Genomic DNA, 15,955 nt, shown 5'->3' with positions numbered 1-15,955 from the left:
GGAATCTAAACTCAGCCTAGAAAATGGCAATGGGTTTTCTGAGTGCACTTATATCAATCACTCTCAGTACCAGTCGACCTTTTGTATATAATATTTAAAGAGGAGATAAAGATTACTCATTACATGACGACTGGTATGAGTTGGGCAAAGAAAAAATTGAATATTACCCATATATCGTACTATTGAAGCCTGATTTTTGCCTCCTTATTCTCCCTTTGCTCGAAATACATGCGAAAGATAGCCAGAAAAGTCGTCCCAATAGCAAAAAGGAATGCCGCAATCTGAAATCCAGTTTGAGGGTCATTCTTCAGAGCCGAGTATAGAATGGCAACAAGCAGACAAACAGCAATTAGCTGGATTTCCTTTACTAGTAGCCATCGCCATTTTTCCCAGAAGGGTTGATCCCCTGGTCCACCGGACTCTAGATCCAAAGAACTAGGTCTGCCTTGAGTGGTTGACTCCTCCGGCTGTTGGGATATTGATGGAAGTGGCTTGGACATATCTAGCTCGATCCACCGATAGTGATCTAGCCGTAGTATACCCCCGTTGCTGATTTTCCTAACCGCGGACCTTAGTAGCTCCATATAGCGCTCGCATTCGCTGTCTAGAAAAAGAGGATATGGACCAATATTGGGCGCAACAACCGATAAAGCTTCTTCCATTTTCTCCCAAATGCTTTGAATATTCGCAAGATAAGTCCTCCCTTCTTCTGAGATCTGACATCGTGGTTCTTTGCGCCATTCAAAGGTGAAAGTACGCTTTAGCCTTGCAAACGTCTCTTGATGTTGCCGTATAGTTTCAAGAAGGTTTCTGAGGAAACGGAGCCGGAAATTAATATCGTTGTGAGTGAAGCTGTTCCACGGAGATGAATCGTCAGTCAGCAAGTGCTTATTTTCCGAAAATAACAACTCAATATTCTCTCGCTCCTGAGATTCTTGTTTGTTGATGTGCGATATGACAAGGCTTTCCACATTGCCCAACGTATCAATCAATTGGAGGAGCTTTCCGACATTGCTCGGGTGAAGTGGAAAGTCAATAGCGACTGGGTTTGAAGTGTTGCAAGCTTCCATTTACGCAGTTGCCACAAAAATATCGATATTTAATCGATCGATTCAAACCCGTTAGAATGGGATAGATAGAGGGTATATACGTGGAAAGGAAGAAAGAGGTGGGGTTTGAGCGCTGCTCAGCCTTGGGACAAAATTCCAGATGTCAGCCTTGCATGTTAGTAAAATCTCCTGTAGCAAGGCTGATTCTGTCTGTAATAATATTTCTATCACTGTACCGTCCGTACTTCTAGTAGTGAAAATATATAATATCGAGGCGTCGTAAAATGGAATTCCCGATGGGTGGCCAAATTCAGTCATGAAGATGATTTGATGAATGGTTCTACTTTCTTCTTGGTCGTCTCAGGGCACTACTATCCTTCATCTCCAGCGACCGACTACTGTTCTTCTGACTTGAGGTAATCTAATTAGGCAAGGCAATCGGATTGGTTTGGTTGAGAACTAGTCACATTGAACACGGTGCTACTTAGCTATAACGTATAGGCAAACCGAACGCGGGCATGAAATATAGTCTAAAAATAAGAGCAATACCACCAACTGCACCAAACTCCAGACGACCAGCGTAAAAGACAATTGTTCCGAGAGTCAATAATGCTCGCGGGTAGAGCGTCGTGCAATGGAGAGCCTAATCAATGTGCAAAGCGTACAAAACGAGTAACAAAGTAGAATAGAACGAATTGAATGAAACAGGATAGAATCACATAGAACATAGTAGAACAGAGTAGATAGAATCAGCGTATGATCGGATTCTGGGCTGGCAAGGGCCCAGCAGGGGCAGGAGCCAGCTGGGGCGCCGGGGCAGGCGCGAGCCCGACCATGCCGGCCATGTTGGCAGCGCTGGAAGGGGCTATCTTGCTGCTGGTGCTGGTGCTGCCGCCGCCGCGACTGTTCGTCGTGGTGCCACTGCCACTGGCGCCTCCGCCCCGGCCTACGCTGCCGCCGCCACGGCCACGACTGTCCGGCGAGGCATTGATCATGCGGATGTCCTGCTTGTCCTCGGCCTGATGCTGTCGCGCCTTGTTGCTGCGCGGCTTGCGCGTCAAGCTGCCGCCTCGCGACCCGGGCCCCCGAACAGGCAGACCCGTCTCTGGCGAGATGGGGATATTGGATGCAATCGGCACATGGAGATGACTTGCGCCTCTTCGAACGCCACCACGGCCACGGCCACGACCGCGTTTGATCGTACCATCGGCGCTGAACAATGATTAGCATGGGTAACATAATAAACATACTACAAGGTTTTGTTGGGAGAATGCCCACCGTTCCACTTGAACTTTCTCGCCTTCTGCGACTAGGGGCCCGCTGTATACGAAGAACCCATCCTTGCTGGCCGCAGCCTGCTCCTGCCAGACGAGTTCGCTGTCATCCACGAAAGGGTCGTCGCGGTCGTAGTCTTCCATCTTCTTCCGACGCCGTTTCTTCTTCCCATCGGCTTTGTCGTCTCCGCCCGTGAGCTCAGTGCCGCCCATGGCGACATCACCGTCAACGTCACTATCGCGGTCGATGTCGACACTAAGATCCTCGTCCGCACTTTCACGCGCCGACCCTCCCTTCTCATTCTTCTCATTCTTCTCCAATGCTGCACTCGCCGCAGCAACGCGAGCCAGTCGTTCCTTTTGCGCCGCAAGACGTGGATGTAGTGCTGCAAACCCATACTTCTCCTCAGCTAACCGAGCAAAGCTGATGATCTTATTCGTCTGGCCATCAAGGGGGACATGGAGGACGATATTGGGCGCCGTCTTGGAAGCACCAGAGGAGCTGTCATCCACACCAAACAATGCTCCTGTAATCAAGCCAGAACCCTGCGGAAGAGGCGGCGGGGCATCCTTGGCTGGACGAGCAGGCTTGGGAGACGGTGCACTAGAGACGGTCCCCGTTGGAGTACTCTTGTCCTTTTTAGATGGTTTTGCAGCTTTCACAGCTGATGCAGGGGGAGGCTCAGAATCGATTTCCATTGCAACGGGCTGTTGCAATAGTGTCGTTTTCTCAGCAGGCTTGGGTGATGCTTGTTGATGGATCACTTGAGGCGGTTGCTCTTGTTGGGGTGGTGAGTATTGCGGCTGGACCAGAGGTTGACTTTGCTGCGAGACTGGTTGATGAGGTGGAGGTGGAGGTGGAGGAACTGCAGGTTGGGATTGAGACTGTTGCGGTGGAGAAAATTGTCGTAGTGGCGGTGGTGCATGGGTTATTGGTGCGTGAGGTTGCTGTGTTTGTGGCGTTTGATTATAGTGATGCAGTGGCATGTTTGAGCCATATGGTGAGTAATTATTATGTACATGGTTAGAGTAGACGGGCGCCTGTGATTGATGGGTTGGTTGCATCGGTGCTGGAGGATCGATGATACTAGAAATAGAAGGCGACGCGCTCGCTCTGTAGCCTCCACGTGGTGAAACAGCACTGTGCTGCTGGGGACTGAATTGAGGGGTGCTACTTTTAACAGGAGACATTCCATGCGATGGCGGAGGAGGCGAGGGCGGAGACGGGTTGCTCAACGCAGAGCGGATGGGATCATAATTGCGCCCACTCGACCGCTGCGAGGATGGCTGAGGCGCCGGTTGTGAAGGTGCTGGTGACTGATATGTTGGGGTGGAATATGATTGCAGGCTGTTCTCATGCGACTGAGATCGAGATAAGGTGGGAGCGTGCATCATGCCAGGAGGCGTAGAGACTGCGGCAGGCGGCTGAACGAGGGTAGAGCTAGAAAATGCTCTAGGCGGTGAAGTGGTTGTCGACGCAGCCGGCGGTGGTGCTGGTGTTTGCACGGGAGTCTGGACAGGCTGCGATGGACGAGGCGGTGGAGGAGTTGGGATAGCCTCATGGTTTCCATTTTGGGCCGCTGCAGGAGGGATGGGAGCGGGAGCAGACGCAGGAGTTAGCGGAGCGGCGACAGCACTGACGGTGGGCGCAGGCGGCGGGGCAGAAGGTTTGCTGGGTGTTTCCCTGGTATCTGCAAGGTCAACCCTGGGCTTGTCATTATTGCTAGTGTTGGTGTTGTTATTGTTGTCCGCCTGGTGCTCTAGCTTGGGCTTCTTCCGCGACGACTGCGGCGTGTTCGCATTGGACTTTTCTCGCGTGCGTCGAGTGCTGCGCGGCTTGGCCTCTTTCTCCGCCTTCTCTGGCTTCTCTGGCTTTTCTGGCTTCTCTTTGGACTTGTCTTTTTCCTTCTCCTTCTCTTTGTCTGTGTGCTCCTGGTCTACTGCCTTTTTGTCTTTCGCCTTGTCCTTCTCTTTGCCCTTGTCTTCATCTTTGATCTTATCTTTTGTTGCTTTGCTTTTGGATTTCTTTGGTTTTTCTTTTTCTTTTTCCTTTTCTTTCTCCTTCTCCTTTTCCTTCTCTTTTTCTTTCTCCTGCTCAGCCTCGTCCTTCTTGCGGCGCGTGCGACGGGTTGTTGGGGTAGGCTGGTTGGCGGCCGCCGCGGCAGCTGTGGCAGAAGCGCGTCGGGTGCGGGTGTCCCTGCCTTCACGGGCGGTCTCTGTCGTCTTGTCGGCCGCTTCGGGGGCTTCTGCTGTGGCTGCTGCAGCGTTCACCTCCGACCCGGTCGCAGGCACTGAGACGTCGCCCTCTGCCTTGACATGCTCGTTATTCGTAGGCTCATCGTTGGCCATGTTCAGCGGCGGGCTGCATCCGATCGCCGTCGAGGATAGATCAATCGATGCGTGTGCGCGTTAATGGGCAATCGAAACAAAACAAGGCGTAGAAAGGATCAAATAAATCGATCGGGTATCAAAAGTGAAAAAAGGAACCAAATCTCGAGACAAAATTATCGAATGTGAAATTATTTTTTAAAAAAAAATTCAAACGAGCGAGTCTGTATCAACTGCACCAGCACAGGCCCGGTGTGGCGAGGGTGGTGAGGATGGAAGGTGAGGGTGGAGGTTGGGAGTCAAAAATAATTCGTATCACACAGGGCGGACAAGAATAGGTTGGCAGGGCGTAAACGAGTAATCAATGAGTGCCGTCGGGAGAAGAAAGAAAGCCCGGGGTGCGGCAGATCACCAGTGACAATTAAGGTAAACCATCAAACAATAGTAATGGCGTGGTCACCAGCCCGATCGAAAGTGTCCGTCTGATGGCGGCTGGCACGCGAGAGTGTAGGAGATAGAAAGAGGAGGAAGAAAAAGAAGGGGAAGAGGAATCTAGCAATATTTATTATTTCATGCCGACCGTCAATTGACAGACAAGAAGGTCTGTCTGCTTTTGTTGCAAGCGCAAGCTCGAGGCCTGCCCAATGCTATGACCGCGGCAGGGCCAAGACTAATTAATAGCAACCAAGTACGGACATGCTGTTGCTTTTTGCTGCACACGCCCGTGTGTACCAGGGTATACGTATACGTATATATATGCTTGTTCTGTTATTAATGTGCAGTTTCAGCTGTTTATCGGTGATTCTGAGAATATTCGCCATTCGCAGTGGCCTGGGCTCTTGGTACATCGCATCGACCTTGTTAGCATGTTTCCTGCCAGTCGCATACGGATACCGTCAGGGCCCGAGCAGACGCCGTTCTGCACGCTATGACGAATTGACACGACAAAAGTGTATACACAATACATATGGAATTCAATATGACAATAGTAGCTACGATCTCTACCAGACATATCAATGATGTAGTCTAGCCAGCAGCGTGCTGTGACTCCATGTTGTCCGCGTCGCCTGCTGCATGACCAATTAAAGCGACAGTGCCGGGAGATCAATTGATGATATATGGTGTTCGTCCGGCGGTTGCATTCATGGCTGTCCAGATGGCTAATCTGACAAAATCATTAAAACACGGAGCTATCCGTACGAAGAAGAGAATTCATTAGCAAATATATCTCTACGTAAACCATCATTGATATTGTGTCTATGGGGACATCAGATCATCTACATGTAATACCTGTCTAATGTCTAAGCAAAATGCGGTTGACGAAAGACGACGTACAATGCCGACAGTCCAGCCCAAGACACACTCGTATCGTCATTCTTCCAGCAGCGGTGCGATGATGAGTATATGTAATGATGAGCGATGAATAACAATTGATCATGGCGATTGTATCCGATCTGATTGGATTCTCTAATTCGAGATGGTACGTGCACACGCAGGTGATGGACGCTAACCTGCTATAGACTAGCGGGTCTCTGCAGGAGGAAAATTTAGGTTTTTCAGCCGCATCCCGATTCGAAGGAAGGAACGCGTCTCCCCATCACTCCTGCCGTTGCCCATCTTGTTCGACGCCTTCCTACTGTGTTCTTATGTTCCTATACTCTGTCTCCCGTCGACAGTGTCGATCTCTCCCTCACTTATTCTCTCTCTCTCTTCGCACACCATGGCCATCCCAGGGGAGCGCTTCGTGCTCGACCTGTCCGATGACGAGGACCAGCAGTCTCGCGTCGACCCGCCCCGCGCCTCGCCCCTCATCAACCTGATCGGGGAGATCAAGGAACGCGCTCCCAAGGCGCCTGTTGCGCCTACCCAGAAGTCGTCCACTGGATTCCCTGCCGCCAAAGATCGTCGTCGTGGCTCGGCCTTTAAGCAGCGACGTGCTGCTGCCCAGAACGTGTCTGCCAAACCTTCTGTGCAGGCGCCAACACGAGAAACAGGCTCGGTCGAGGAGGAGGAGAAAAGGGCGATCGATGAAGAGAATAGGCAAAGACTAGCTACTATGTCGGAGGAGGAGATCGAGAGGGAAAGAGCTGAACTGATGTCTAATCTCTCGCCCTCCTTAGTCGAGCGGTTGATGCGTCGGACAAAAATCGCGGACAAGCCGTCAAGTTCGGCACAACAGGACTCGGCGGCTTTACGCAGTGCAGAGTCGAATAGGCCTAAAACCACGACCAAATCAGTGTCCTTTGACCTTCCTGAGCCCGAAACCGCAGAGCCCGCCTCAAATAACAGTCACGCGCTGACTACAGGCGCACAAAAGGAAGCTACGACATCAACACAGGCTTCTGAGATTGATGATAGAATCCCAACCCTTCACCCTTCCGATCTACGACCGGCATCAGAGTTTCCAACTGGCCCGATCCATTTCCCTACTCCACCGCCACGACAAGATCCTATGCCTAACCTTGATCCCACATCACCTTCGTTCTACGCCGATCTACAAGCCCACTACTTCCCTGAAACCCCCCACGATCCATCCGCATTGTCGTGGTTGAAACCCTCCGAAAACGATTCAGACGACCTCGCAACGTCATCCCCCTACCATCCATCCAGCTCCGCAGTTACCGTCGTTCCATCTGCTTTACGCTTTTCTCTACGTGGCGAAATTCTACCGCCTTCTACGTCCTTATCGCTCTCAACTTCGCTCGGGCTCCACCATCATGCCGACGACCCAGAGGCCGCTGGCTACACCATCTCCGAGCTTTCTATACTCAGCCGCTCGACAGTCCCCACACAGAGATGTATAGCGTGGCAAGTTCTCGGCCGTATCTTATACAGGTTAGGCAAGGACGAATTGGGCGAGCCGGGAAGTGATCTAGTGGAGGGGCTGTGGACTGTCATCGAACGAGAAGCCGTTGTCACTAGGATGTTAGACGAAGCGGAAGGGGGGCAAGATCGAGAGGAAAAAGGTCCGAGGGCAACTGGATGGACAGGCTCAAACATTGGAAAACATGCAAGCGCCAAGGCGTGGGCTGTAGAAGGCATCTGGCTGTGGCAGATGGGTGGGGGAAATCGGGGAATTCCACAAGAAGAAAGTGCCGGAACCCATTAATCAGAATACACTCTACTCTCGACTCACCGCGTTGACCATTTACATGCGTATTCTGTTCGTGTTTATCTCAGCAACTAGGCCACGGAATTTAACCGGTCAGCGCACATACGAAGACCGCATCACACCGTAACCTTTCTTATGCGAGAGGTAACATGAAATCGATATACTTTTATTTGTCATTCTCTGTACACGTATGGCATATACTATTCATAGCGTCAAGCTGAATTGAAAGTCATTAGCCATTAGCCTGATGTGGTTGACCAAGCGCAATGATCGCTGTGCTGCATACGCATGCGCTACTTGATGTACGCACGATTCAGGTAAAGCGAGATTGTTACGCAATATCTGCAACAGAAAACAGTCGCTGACCCGGCTTTCCCAGAAACCTGGTCAAACGGCCACAGTTCGCATATGCATATGTGGGGTACGTTTTGGTTTGCATTGCGACAACGTTACTTGATAAGGCATCAGGTGCAAGACTACGAGTCAGTCAATTCTCCCATTGGTGATACAGAAAGTATATTAGAGATGTCGATCTAAGAGTGATATTACTGACCCACCTGAAGCCTCGATCGTTAGGCCTTTTCATGATGTCAGGCGCATCAAAAGACACAACTGTCCGTCATAGTATTTTTATGTATCAGGATTCTGGTCTTGGCGCGACTTTCTAGCGCCTCAAAAATGCACCTAATATAGCGACTCGCATATCCGCTAATTCGGTTGTCTCATCGTCTTCTCTGTGGTTGGACACTGGTCACGAGGCAATGTAGCGGGGCTTCATCTCCTCGATTCATAAAAGCTCGGACTCAAGTGTGTGTACCAAAAAAGGGGACAATGGACGCCGACGGCTGGGACGGGCCGGTTCACTTCTTATTTTTCCAAGGTTTGTTTTGTCGATGTAAGCATATCGGAGGCTTCCAGCGGCGCACGGAGTATTTAGGCTGGCCCTAATGCAACTGTTGGCTGCTTAGGGGTTTGTTTTGAGAGGCTAGAAACATCGCTGGCCCTACGACCCATAGGTGGCCCGGGGGTTGCTGCTACAGTACAAATCAAATGACTCGTGGATCAATTACTCCAACTTAGCCGGGGAGAATGGATAACAAGCTGAGTCAGATAATATGCACAGCAATGCAGTCAGACCAGAGGTATCATGCGCTTTCAGCCGCCAGCTGTATAGTGGTTGCATCGATCCGGACTGATCCTACATGCTATGCTGAAGGTCTTCGCTGATGGCCACCATAGCTTCTCTATATACTCCATATACATGGTGATGTGTAGATCACACATGTATGTGAGCCGAATTACCGTTAGAATGTGAGAAGACCAGTAGATCAGTATGCCTATTGGTATTGAATATTCAAAACGTCATGCTCCTTGATGGAAAAAATAGCCCCAAAGTGGATTATTCCGGCTTATTTGGTAACACATGACCGCCGAGACCCGAGTTCCCGGAGTCCCACTTACTTATCACCTATGAAGCTCGGACAATGGGGTATCCATAGCCTTGGATCGGTTGTATGGCATCCATACCTTTTTGGTATGCTTAGTAACTCCAACTAGATAATCATTTTCCTGTCCTGCTTGTCGAATGAACATATCCATTGAGGTACATTAGACGATAAATTGGTTGGCAATGCGCGGCCCTCGTATGACTTGAGCTATAAGCACTGGAAGCTAAATAAATACACACGCATCTACCTGGGATTTTCATTTCCGAAATGATCAATGAGTCGATGCCCATTTTTGATTTTAGTAATTTTCTTACATGATTAAACTCTCAGAATGGATCAAGCTGGAGAGTACCTTAATCAGGCCGGGGGCTTCCCACCCATGTCTGTGGCCCAGGAGAAAAGGTTATTACGCAAGATAGATTGGATTCTCGTGCCAATGGTGAGGCTTGTCCTGATAGACTTTGGTACCGGAGCTTACTCAGGGTGTCACTTGATAGCTTCTCACCACCGCCACATTGGGAGCGGTTGACAAGGTTGCTATCAGCACAGCAGCTATCTATGGTCTAAGAGATGGTATGTGCCTCAGAGTTTAAGGATCTTGTTAATCATCAACTTTGAATTTAGACTTGCACCTCTCTGGTAGTCAATACTCCTGGGCTGGCTCTATTCTATATGTCGGGGTAAGCATGAACATAACTACCTTCTAAATAGGCGAATATCTAAAGTATACATATGCATATAGTGCATTGTCGGCATGTGGCCATCATCGTATCTCCTCCACCGCGTGCCATCTGCAAAATATCTCGCCAGCTGCTCCCTCGGTTGGTCATTGCTGTCGTTGCTCATCCCCACCTGTCGTGCATTCCGAGACTTAATGGCCTTGCGGTTTTTAATGGGCATGTACAAGTTCGATCACGAGGCCCGTTTATGTTCGTCTAACTCTAACATTTTCTTGTAAAGGTTGTCTCGAGGGGATCATCGTGCCGTCAATTTCCCTTGTCATTGCCGGATTTTATAAAAAGGCCGAACAGCCTCCTCGCAACGCCATTGCTTTCGCGGCGATTAGTTCCGTGATAAACGGGTTTTTGTCCTGGGCGGTAGGTCAGATTCAATCGCCGTCGACGCTTTCGATTTGGCAGTATCTATTTTTGATTACGGGTTAGTCTTTTAACCTGAAGAACTAAACATTTGAACTAGGTGATACTTATCTTATTCTAGGTTCTATATCCCTTGTGTGGTCTATCTTTATATTGCAATACCTCCCGGACACGCCAATGAATGCTTGGTTCCTTACTAACCAGGAGAAATACTATGCCATCGCCAGGCAAGCCGATAACAAGACGGGAATTATTAACAAAACTTGGAAAAAGGAACAAGCGATAGAAGCTATAGCGGACCCGAAAACATGGATTATTTTTTTATTCAACATTGCTATCAATGTTCCAAACGGAGGTATTCTTTATTTTCTTCAACCACTTTGTTTCGTTTGGTGATGCTATCCGGCTAACGCAACGCTCCAAAGGGCTAATCACCTTCAGCGGCATTATCATCAATAATCTCGGTTTCGACGCCGTCAAAACCTCCCTCCTGAACATGCCTACTGGAATCATGTCGACCATTTCAGCGTTTCTTTTCTCCTGGATTGCAGCTAAGTGGACTAATCGACGGTGTCTGGTGACAATGATAGCGGCTTTTATCCCAGCTATTGGCGCGATTATGGTGTACACCCTGCCTAGGAGTAATATCGGTGGTCAGATGTGAGGCATTCCTTCTTGGCTGTGTCCGTCTTGGGTCGCCCTTGAAACTTACTAATTCGGGGTGCAGGGTTGGAATCTACTTGGTATTTCTATCCTTTTTTTTCTCTTGCCGTTTCTTGCCATTTTCAATGATTAATAGTGTCTGTAGTTGTATACATATTTCGGTCCATATGTTTTAGGTCTAGTCTGCCCAGTTGATTTACCACGACTTCCCTAACACCAGTCACAGGAATATCACTCGGCCAGGCCAACACCGCCGGCCACACCAAGAAGAACGTCCAATACTCGATTATGTACGTTGGATACGCCATCGGTACGCCTCTCCCTCTCCGCCTCAATGTTTCACACTCACCAATTTAACTCTAATACAGGCAACCTAATCGGCCCGCAAACCTTCCGAGCCAACCAGGCCCCTGAATACACCACCGGTTTCGCCGCCATGCTCGTCTGCTACTGTATCTGCATCGGACTGATGGCGGTCTACTGGATTCTAGCTGTCATTCTCAACGCTCGACGGAGCCAGCTTACACACCCAGAGATTCGAGTGACCCCAATGGACTGTTCGGATGCGGATAGCCTCGCGGAATCCCCGTTTGCAGATATGACGGATTATCAGCAAAAGGAGTTTAGATATACTACATAGGAATAGAATATGGTTTATGATTGTGAATGACTGATTTGTTACATATGTGGGTTGGTTGTTTATGTGTAGATGGGGGGGGGGGGGGGGGCATTTTTAGAGGTGTTCTAATGGAAGCTCGGATTATTTATTGCTTGTAATAGAATAGGTCCTTGGCTGATCTTATTAGCAGCAAATAATGAGGTATACCCCGATGCTGTTTCGGGCTGCCAGGACTTTATATGAGATTTAACGTCGAAATAGACCTCATCACAGCTTTCCTTGATGTCAATTGGAGTATTTTCGCACTCTTTTCAGCTGAAAGTATTGATTCTGTCTAGCTCAATACAAGTACTATTGAGCCCATGGTTTTGAAATATATCCAAATTATACATGTATAATGGAATCCATTGGTTAATGTTTGATATCTTGAGAAAATCGACTATAATTCAAATTCTGATTATACATATACTACTTCTTGACGACGAATGTAAATGCCGAATTTTGAAACAGGAATAATAGCTAGTTACATCTATTTTCCCAACCGTGCTTTACAAAGGGGATGAACTAGATACGTACGGGTATGGCGAGGTGTGTTGTCGAAATAATATATTTTTTTTAAAAAAAATTACACGTGTACTCGAATTATCACACATAGGATTATAACCCAACGGATTGAGCTGTGAGTAGAGTAGAGCACTCGTGCAAATCCTGTACATGTATGTTTAGTATGGGAATATTACGAGGGGGCGGTATGAGTATATTTTTAATGTTGAGGGCTGCCAACCTAATATTGAAAGTCAACGTTTTTCACAAGCGAGCGGCAGACTATATTTTCTAATAAAAGTGATAAAATATCTAGGGCCCAAAAAATGCCAGGTTACATGCATCTATGTAGTCACGCAGCTAGTAATTTTGGAGTTCAGGCCGCTTCCTAATGTCGGCTTACTGTGCCGCGATTGGAAGCAATAGCGTTGATTTCTTGTTGACTTTAAAAGCTGACCGAAACTTTAAACAAAATCCCAAGCAGGAACTTTAACATTTTTGAACCGAAGGATGATCTAAGCAATCTAGCCCTCCAACATTTGAAGTATCGGGTCTGGTTGGCTGAACTTGGTAAGCTTGGTCAAGAAAAAAGAGGCTGGACTGACCGGAGCCCACGAATAAAAGTGGAAATGGAGTAGAACATTAGAACTTGGTGGTAAAATCAGCTAATTATAACCTATGCATAGTCGGTGGCTGACATGTGATTGCTATATAAATTGCAGCTGGATAAGGGTTCAACTCAAGCTTATCATTGGTTTGTATCCGCATTGGATTTATTAGTGGCGGTGTGGGTTTAGCTTATGCAAGGCCATTTATGTTGGGTAGGTTATAATATCCGGCCGCTATTCCCCGGTGGCTTAATATTTGTTTTGACGATAAGTGGATAAGACAAGCCAAATGTGCCTGCGCGTACAAGGGTATTGGTAAATCCGGAAAATATTACCACTCCTGTAAATTGCAAGTGGTTATGATTTATTTTATGATCACAAGCGCTACAACCAGTGACCTAGTTGATGGCAATCAAAGAACATAAGCCGAGTGAAATTTATATTGACTATTCTATTATAGAAACTAACATAACCAAAGCCTACTAATTAATCACTCATAACAGAGTAGCTGTGTAAGCAGTATGTTAGAATCATGAACTCGTGATGGCAAAAGTGCAATCCCGCTCAAGCCAAACTGATAACGCCTCTTCCTTTTTGTATTGTCTCTCCCTTGGAATCCGGTAGTTCTAAATCTCTCGTTCGAAAAGCACGTTCAACGGCGACTCTCGCTGCACGTACACTACCAAGATTGCGTGTTTGCTGAATGCCGCGAAGGCGCTCAAGTACGAACCGTCTTTGAGACTCATCTTCGAGACCCGCGCTATTTCCAATTATGTAGAGGGGCCAGAGAACAGAGGTTGAGTCTGGATTGGGAAGGGTGGAGATGAGTTCGATGATACGCTGGACGAGTCCTTGTTTAGATAGCTTTGGAGGCGGAGGCGAGTGGTAAGTTTGTAGCGATAATGGTGGCGAGGAGGTCGATGGTGACGGTGATGATGAGATAAACTCGCCCAGGCATTCATGCAGATACAGAAGTGCAGTCAGACGTTTTATCTCGGCGATTTGAAGAATATAATTATCCGCTGCGGATGAATTACTAGGGAGTATTTGCTGAAGTGTTTCAAGAGCGGTTTCAATTTCTTCACAGCTCGATGTAAAAAAGTCCTTGTCAACACGAGAAGAGTTGGACTGTCATGTTCATACGAGTTAGTCGATTCGCGACTGCTGGTCTAGTGAGTTGGTCTTCTTACATTCGCTCTCTTTCTGGTCAGAGATGAGATATTACTTATCAATGACATCAATCGACGTGAACTTCCAACGGTAGTGTCGACCTGTACATATTTTTAAGCTAGAGCTTTCATGGAGTAATTAAAATCCAAGTTTTGCCTACCTCATCAAGATCGTCGGTTTCAAGCCAATTGTGTGTTGGAATATCCTCATCCCACTCATCGTCACAATGGATTCGTCCGGTCCGGCTCATGATATCATGCCCAACAAAATACATGTTGAAGAAGCGCTTCAGAGATTCTGTTTGCGCAGAGTATGATGGAAGTTGAGGGGTCATTTGCATGCCCACTCGAAGGTGAAAAAGCCACGAAGAAGCGCATCCGTCGGAGATCTGTACCATGTTAAAAATGGGGAAAGGATAGAGCTTAAAGGAAACTAACATCGTGGAAGCACATCATCAAGACAGAAGCCACTGTTGCAAAATGCAATGTCGGTGATTTGATCTCCCGCTGTAAGCCCTTCAATGCTTTATCCTTGTACATAAAAGCCTCCTGCGAACAACTTTTATCGCCTAGCAGATACAGCTGGTTTGCGGAAACAGCGAGAAGGGTGTTTTTGAACGTCGTGTGCGATAGAAGAGGAATCAAGGACATGTATGGATTATTAGACCGACTGAGCGAACAGTTCGGCCCAATACCACGGATGAAGTAGTCGAGAAGATTCCCTTCCTCATACGTGCATTGGCTGAAGGGCCCTCCAAAAGACCGAGGTTCCAGATATGGACTTCTCAAATATCTATTGCCCTGCATATAGAGCGCTCGTCGGGTAGTGTTCTGATCGATCTGAAACAAAGCTTCATCTGTATCCGAATTGTCAAGGTCCCCAGTAAAATCGTCGTACGTCGTGTTCAACCAAATCCATCGTCCAATGTATTGCTCCAGCGGGACGCCAGTAAAGTCCTCGTCGAGCTCTAGAACAGGCGGCTTCTTGATTCGTCCGCATCGTTTTGACCAAGTCCCTAAATAAGAAAAGCAACCCCCCCCCCCGGGTTAGTCGAAATTGAAATCCAGAAATGCGACCGCAGAGCTAGAGTACCTTCTCGACCAAATTGGATCCCGCGCTGAATTGCATCATCGCGAAAGAGAAGCTTGATGCCGCGTTCACATACAAGGCCTAGACGCTGACATCGCCTGCAGCTGGGTTTCTCTTCGGTACATTGAACGTGTTTTTCTAGCATCGAACCAGTCAGCTTGTGGCCCGAAGCGAAATGTTGAGACAACCTTTGCATTGGAAACAGCCTGTTCTTCTTCGATTCTCGGGCTGTTTTCGCTGACGGCTTGGCATCACTCTCCACTTCGCTTTGACTTAAATAGCGTAGAAGATGTGTCTGAATAGAGCGGTAAGGCCTCTGAAAGTGACGAGGTGATAGATCGTTTGCGTGGCTAGCAATACGTGACGGGATTGGAGGGGGGCACAGTGCGTGTGGGCGAGGGCAACTGCATATAATGACAGGTGAGAGGTTCCAGATTATCGGGAAAGCATGCAAAAGGCAGATCGGACTCGTAGATGGTCTAAACGTGCGTTCCGTCAGTGCGCCAGGCTGCTCATAGTGTGACTGGTGGTGATGGATAGCAAATCGATGCAGATGCAAGCGCAACGCGTCATGCGGTATCTTGTCATGGAGATATTCCGGGATATTAGAAATAAGGGTAAAAAAGCATAAGGAACGAGGTCAGGCGAGCGTACCAGCCTGGTTGTGCATCGCATCGCAGAACTGTCCTCCGATCCTTATTCAACTTGGGTTGCTGACCCGATGCTGCCGGGGGATGGGCAAAGATAGTCAGTTGCACTAGGTATTAGTGTCCGAGTCTCCGTATATAGCTCTAACCCTCTAGTCTTTAGTAACGATAGTGAATTGAGAATTTCAGCGCGCGCCCAAGGTTAGTAGACCCTATCGGGTATGAGAAGGTGTCCAAGCGAAGCGCTAAAAAAAAGCAATGAAAACAAGCGGCCATTCACGCTGGACTGCTTACGGGGATCAGGAGTC

The 15,955-nt window shown here is 48.2% G+C and overlaps 5 protein-coding genes across 5 annotated transcripts; 2 read left to right on the top strand and 3 right to left on the bottom strand.

The window, feature by feature from the left end:
• Window positions 1-170: 170 nt before the first annotated feature.
• On the bottom strand, window positions 171-1,216 carry BGW36DRAFT_392128 (uncharacterized protein). Its single transcript, XM_046217660.1, has one exon. The coding sequence runs from the start codon at window positions 1,068-1,070 to the stop codon at window positions 180-182; it is 891 nt and encodes a 296-aa protein (XP_046065232.1). The 5' UTR covers window positions 1,071-1,216; the 3' UTR covers window positions 171-179.
• Window positions 1,217-1,479: 263 nt separating this feature from the next.
• BGW36DRAFT_392127 (uncharacterized protein) lies at window positions 1,480-5,162 on the bottom strand. Its single transcript, XM_046217659.1, has 2 exons — window positions 2,328-5,162; window positions 1,480-2,261 (listed from the first exon to the last, which is right to left on the bottom strand). Exons 1-2 carry the CDS (start codon window positions 4,670-4,672, stop codon window positions 1,799-1,801), a joined length of 2,808 nt encoding a protein of 935 aa, XP_046065231.1. The 5' UTR covers window positions 4,673-5,162; the 3' UTR covers window positions 1,480-1,798.
• A 1,209-nt stretch (window positions 5,163-6,371) lies between these two features.
• Window positions 6,372-7,760, top strand: BGW36DRAFT_309459 (putative transcription factor Rba50; the record flags this gene model as incomplete). The annotated part of the gene is made up of 1 exon (XM_046212404.1): window positions 6,372-7,760. The coding sequence occupies one exon, from the start codon at window positions 6,372-6,374 to the stop codon at window positions 7,758-7,760; it is 1,389 nt and encodes a 462-aa protein (XP_046065230.1).
• A 1,782-nt stretch (window positions 7,761-9,542) lies between these two features.
• Window positions 9,543-11,660, top strand: BGW36DRAFT_421137 (putative pantothenate transporter; the record flags this gene model as incomplete). Its single annotated transcript, XM_046219537.1, has 11 exons — window positions 9,543-9,650; window positions 9,709-9,784; window positions 9,836-9,891; window positions 9,954-10,107; window positions 10,172-10,369; window positions 10,430-10,663; window positions 10,734-10,968; window positions 11,036-11,051; window positions 11,117-11,147; window positions 11,192-11,281; window positions 11,340-11,660. The coding sequence occupies 11 exons, from the start codon at window positions 9,543-9,545 to the stop codon at window positions 11,609-11,611; spliced, it is 1,470 nt and encodes a 489-aa protein (XP_046065229.1). The 3' UTR covers window positions 11,612-11,660.
• A 1,498-nt stretch (window positions 11,661-13,158) lies between these two features.
• On the bottom strand, window positions 13,159-15,513 carry BGW36DRAFT_79388 (fungal-specific transcription factor domain-containing protein). The gene is made up of 6 exons (XM_046222598.1): window positions 15,189-15,513; window positions 15,004-15,138; window positions 14,349-14,926; window positions 14,072-14,299; window positions 13,932-14,012; window positions 13,159-13,869 (listed from the first exon to the last, which is right to left on the bottom strand). The coding sequence occupies exons 1-6, from the start codon at window positions 15,250-15,252 to the stop codon at window positions 13,306-13,308; spliced, it is 1,650 nt and encodes a 549-aa protein (XP_046065228.1). The 5' UTR covers window positions 15,253-15,513; the 3' UTR covers window positions 13,159-13,305.
• Window positions 15,514-15,955: the final 442 nt, after the last annotated feature.

The sequence above is a fragment of the Talaromyces proteolyticus genome (genome assembly GCF_021365285.1).
Source record: "Talaromyces proteolyticus strain PMI_201 chromosome Unknown BGW36scaffold_17, whole genome shotgun sequence".
Taxonomy (NCBI): Eukaryota; Fungi; Ascomycota; class Eurotiomycetes; order Eurotiales; family Trichocomaceae; genus Talaromyces; species Talaromyces proteolyticus.
This window is presented reverse-complemented; position numbering and strand designations above follow the sequence as displayed.

Excerpts from the sequence above, each read along its gene's own strand:
- BGW36DRAFT_392128 (XM_046217660.1), bottom strand. The coding sequence starts at position 1,070 with ATGGAAGCTTGCAACACTTCAAACCCAGTCGCTATTGACTTTCCACTT.
- BGW36DRAFT_392127 (XM_046217659.1), bottom strand. The coding sequence starts at position 4,672 with ATGGCCAACGATGAGCCTACGAATAACGAGCATGTCAAGGCAGAGGGC. Across the intron at positions 2,262-2,327 it reads GAGAAAGTTCAAGTGGAACG|CGCCGATGGTACGATCAAAC; the intron begins GTGGGCATTCTC and ends ATCATTGTTCAG.
- BGW36DRAFT_79388 (XM_046222598.1), bottom strand. The coding sequence starts at position 15,252 with ATGCCAAGCCGTCAGCGAAAACAGCCCGAGAATCGAAGAAGAACAGGC. Across the intron at positions 14,927-15,003 it reads GATCCAATTTGGTCGAGAAG|GGACTTGGTCAAAACGATGC; the intron begins GTACTCTAGCTC and ends TTTCTTATTTAG. Across the intron at positions 14,300-14,348 it reads TGATGATGTGCTTCCACGAT|ATCTCCGACGGATGCGCTTC; the intron begins GTTAGTTTCCTT and ends AACATGGTACAG.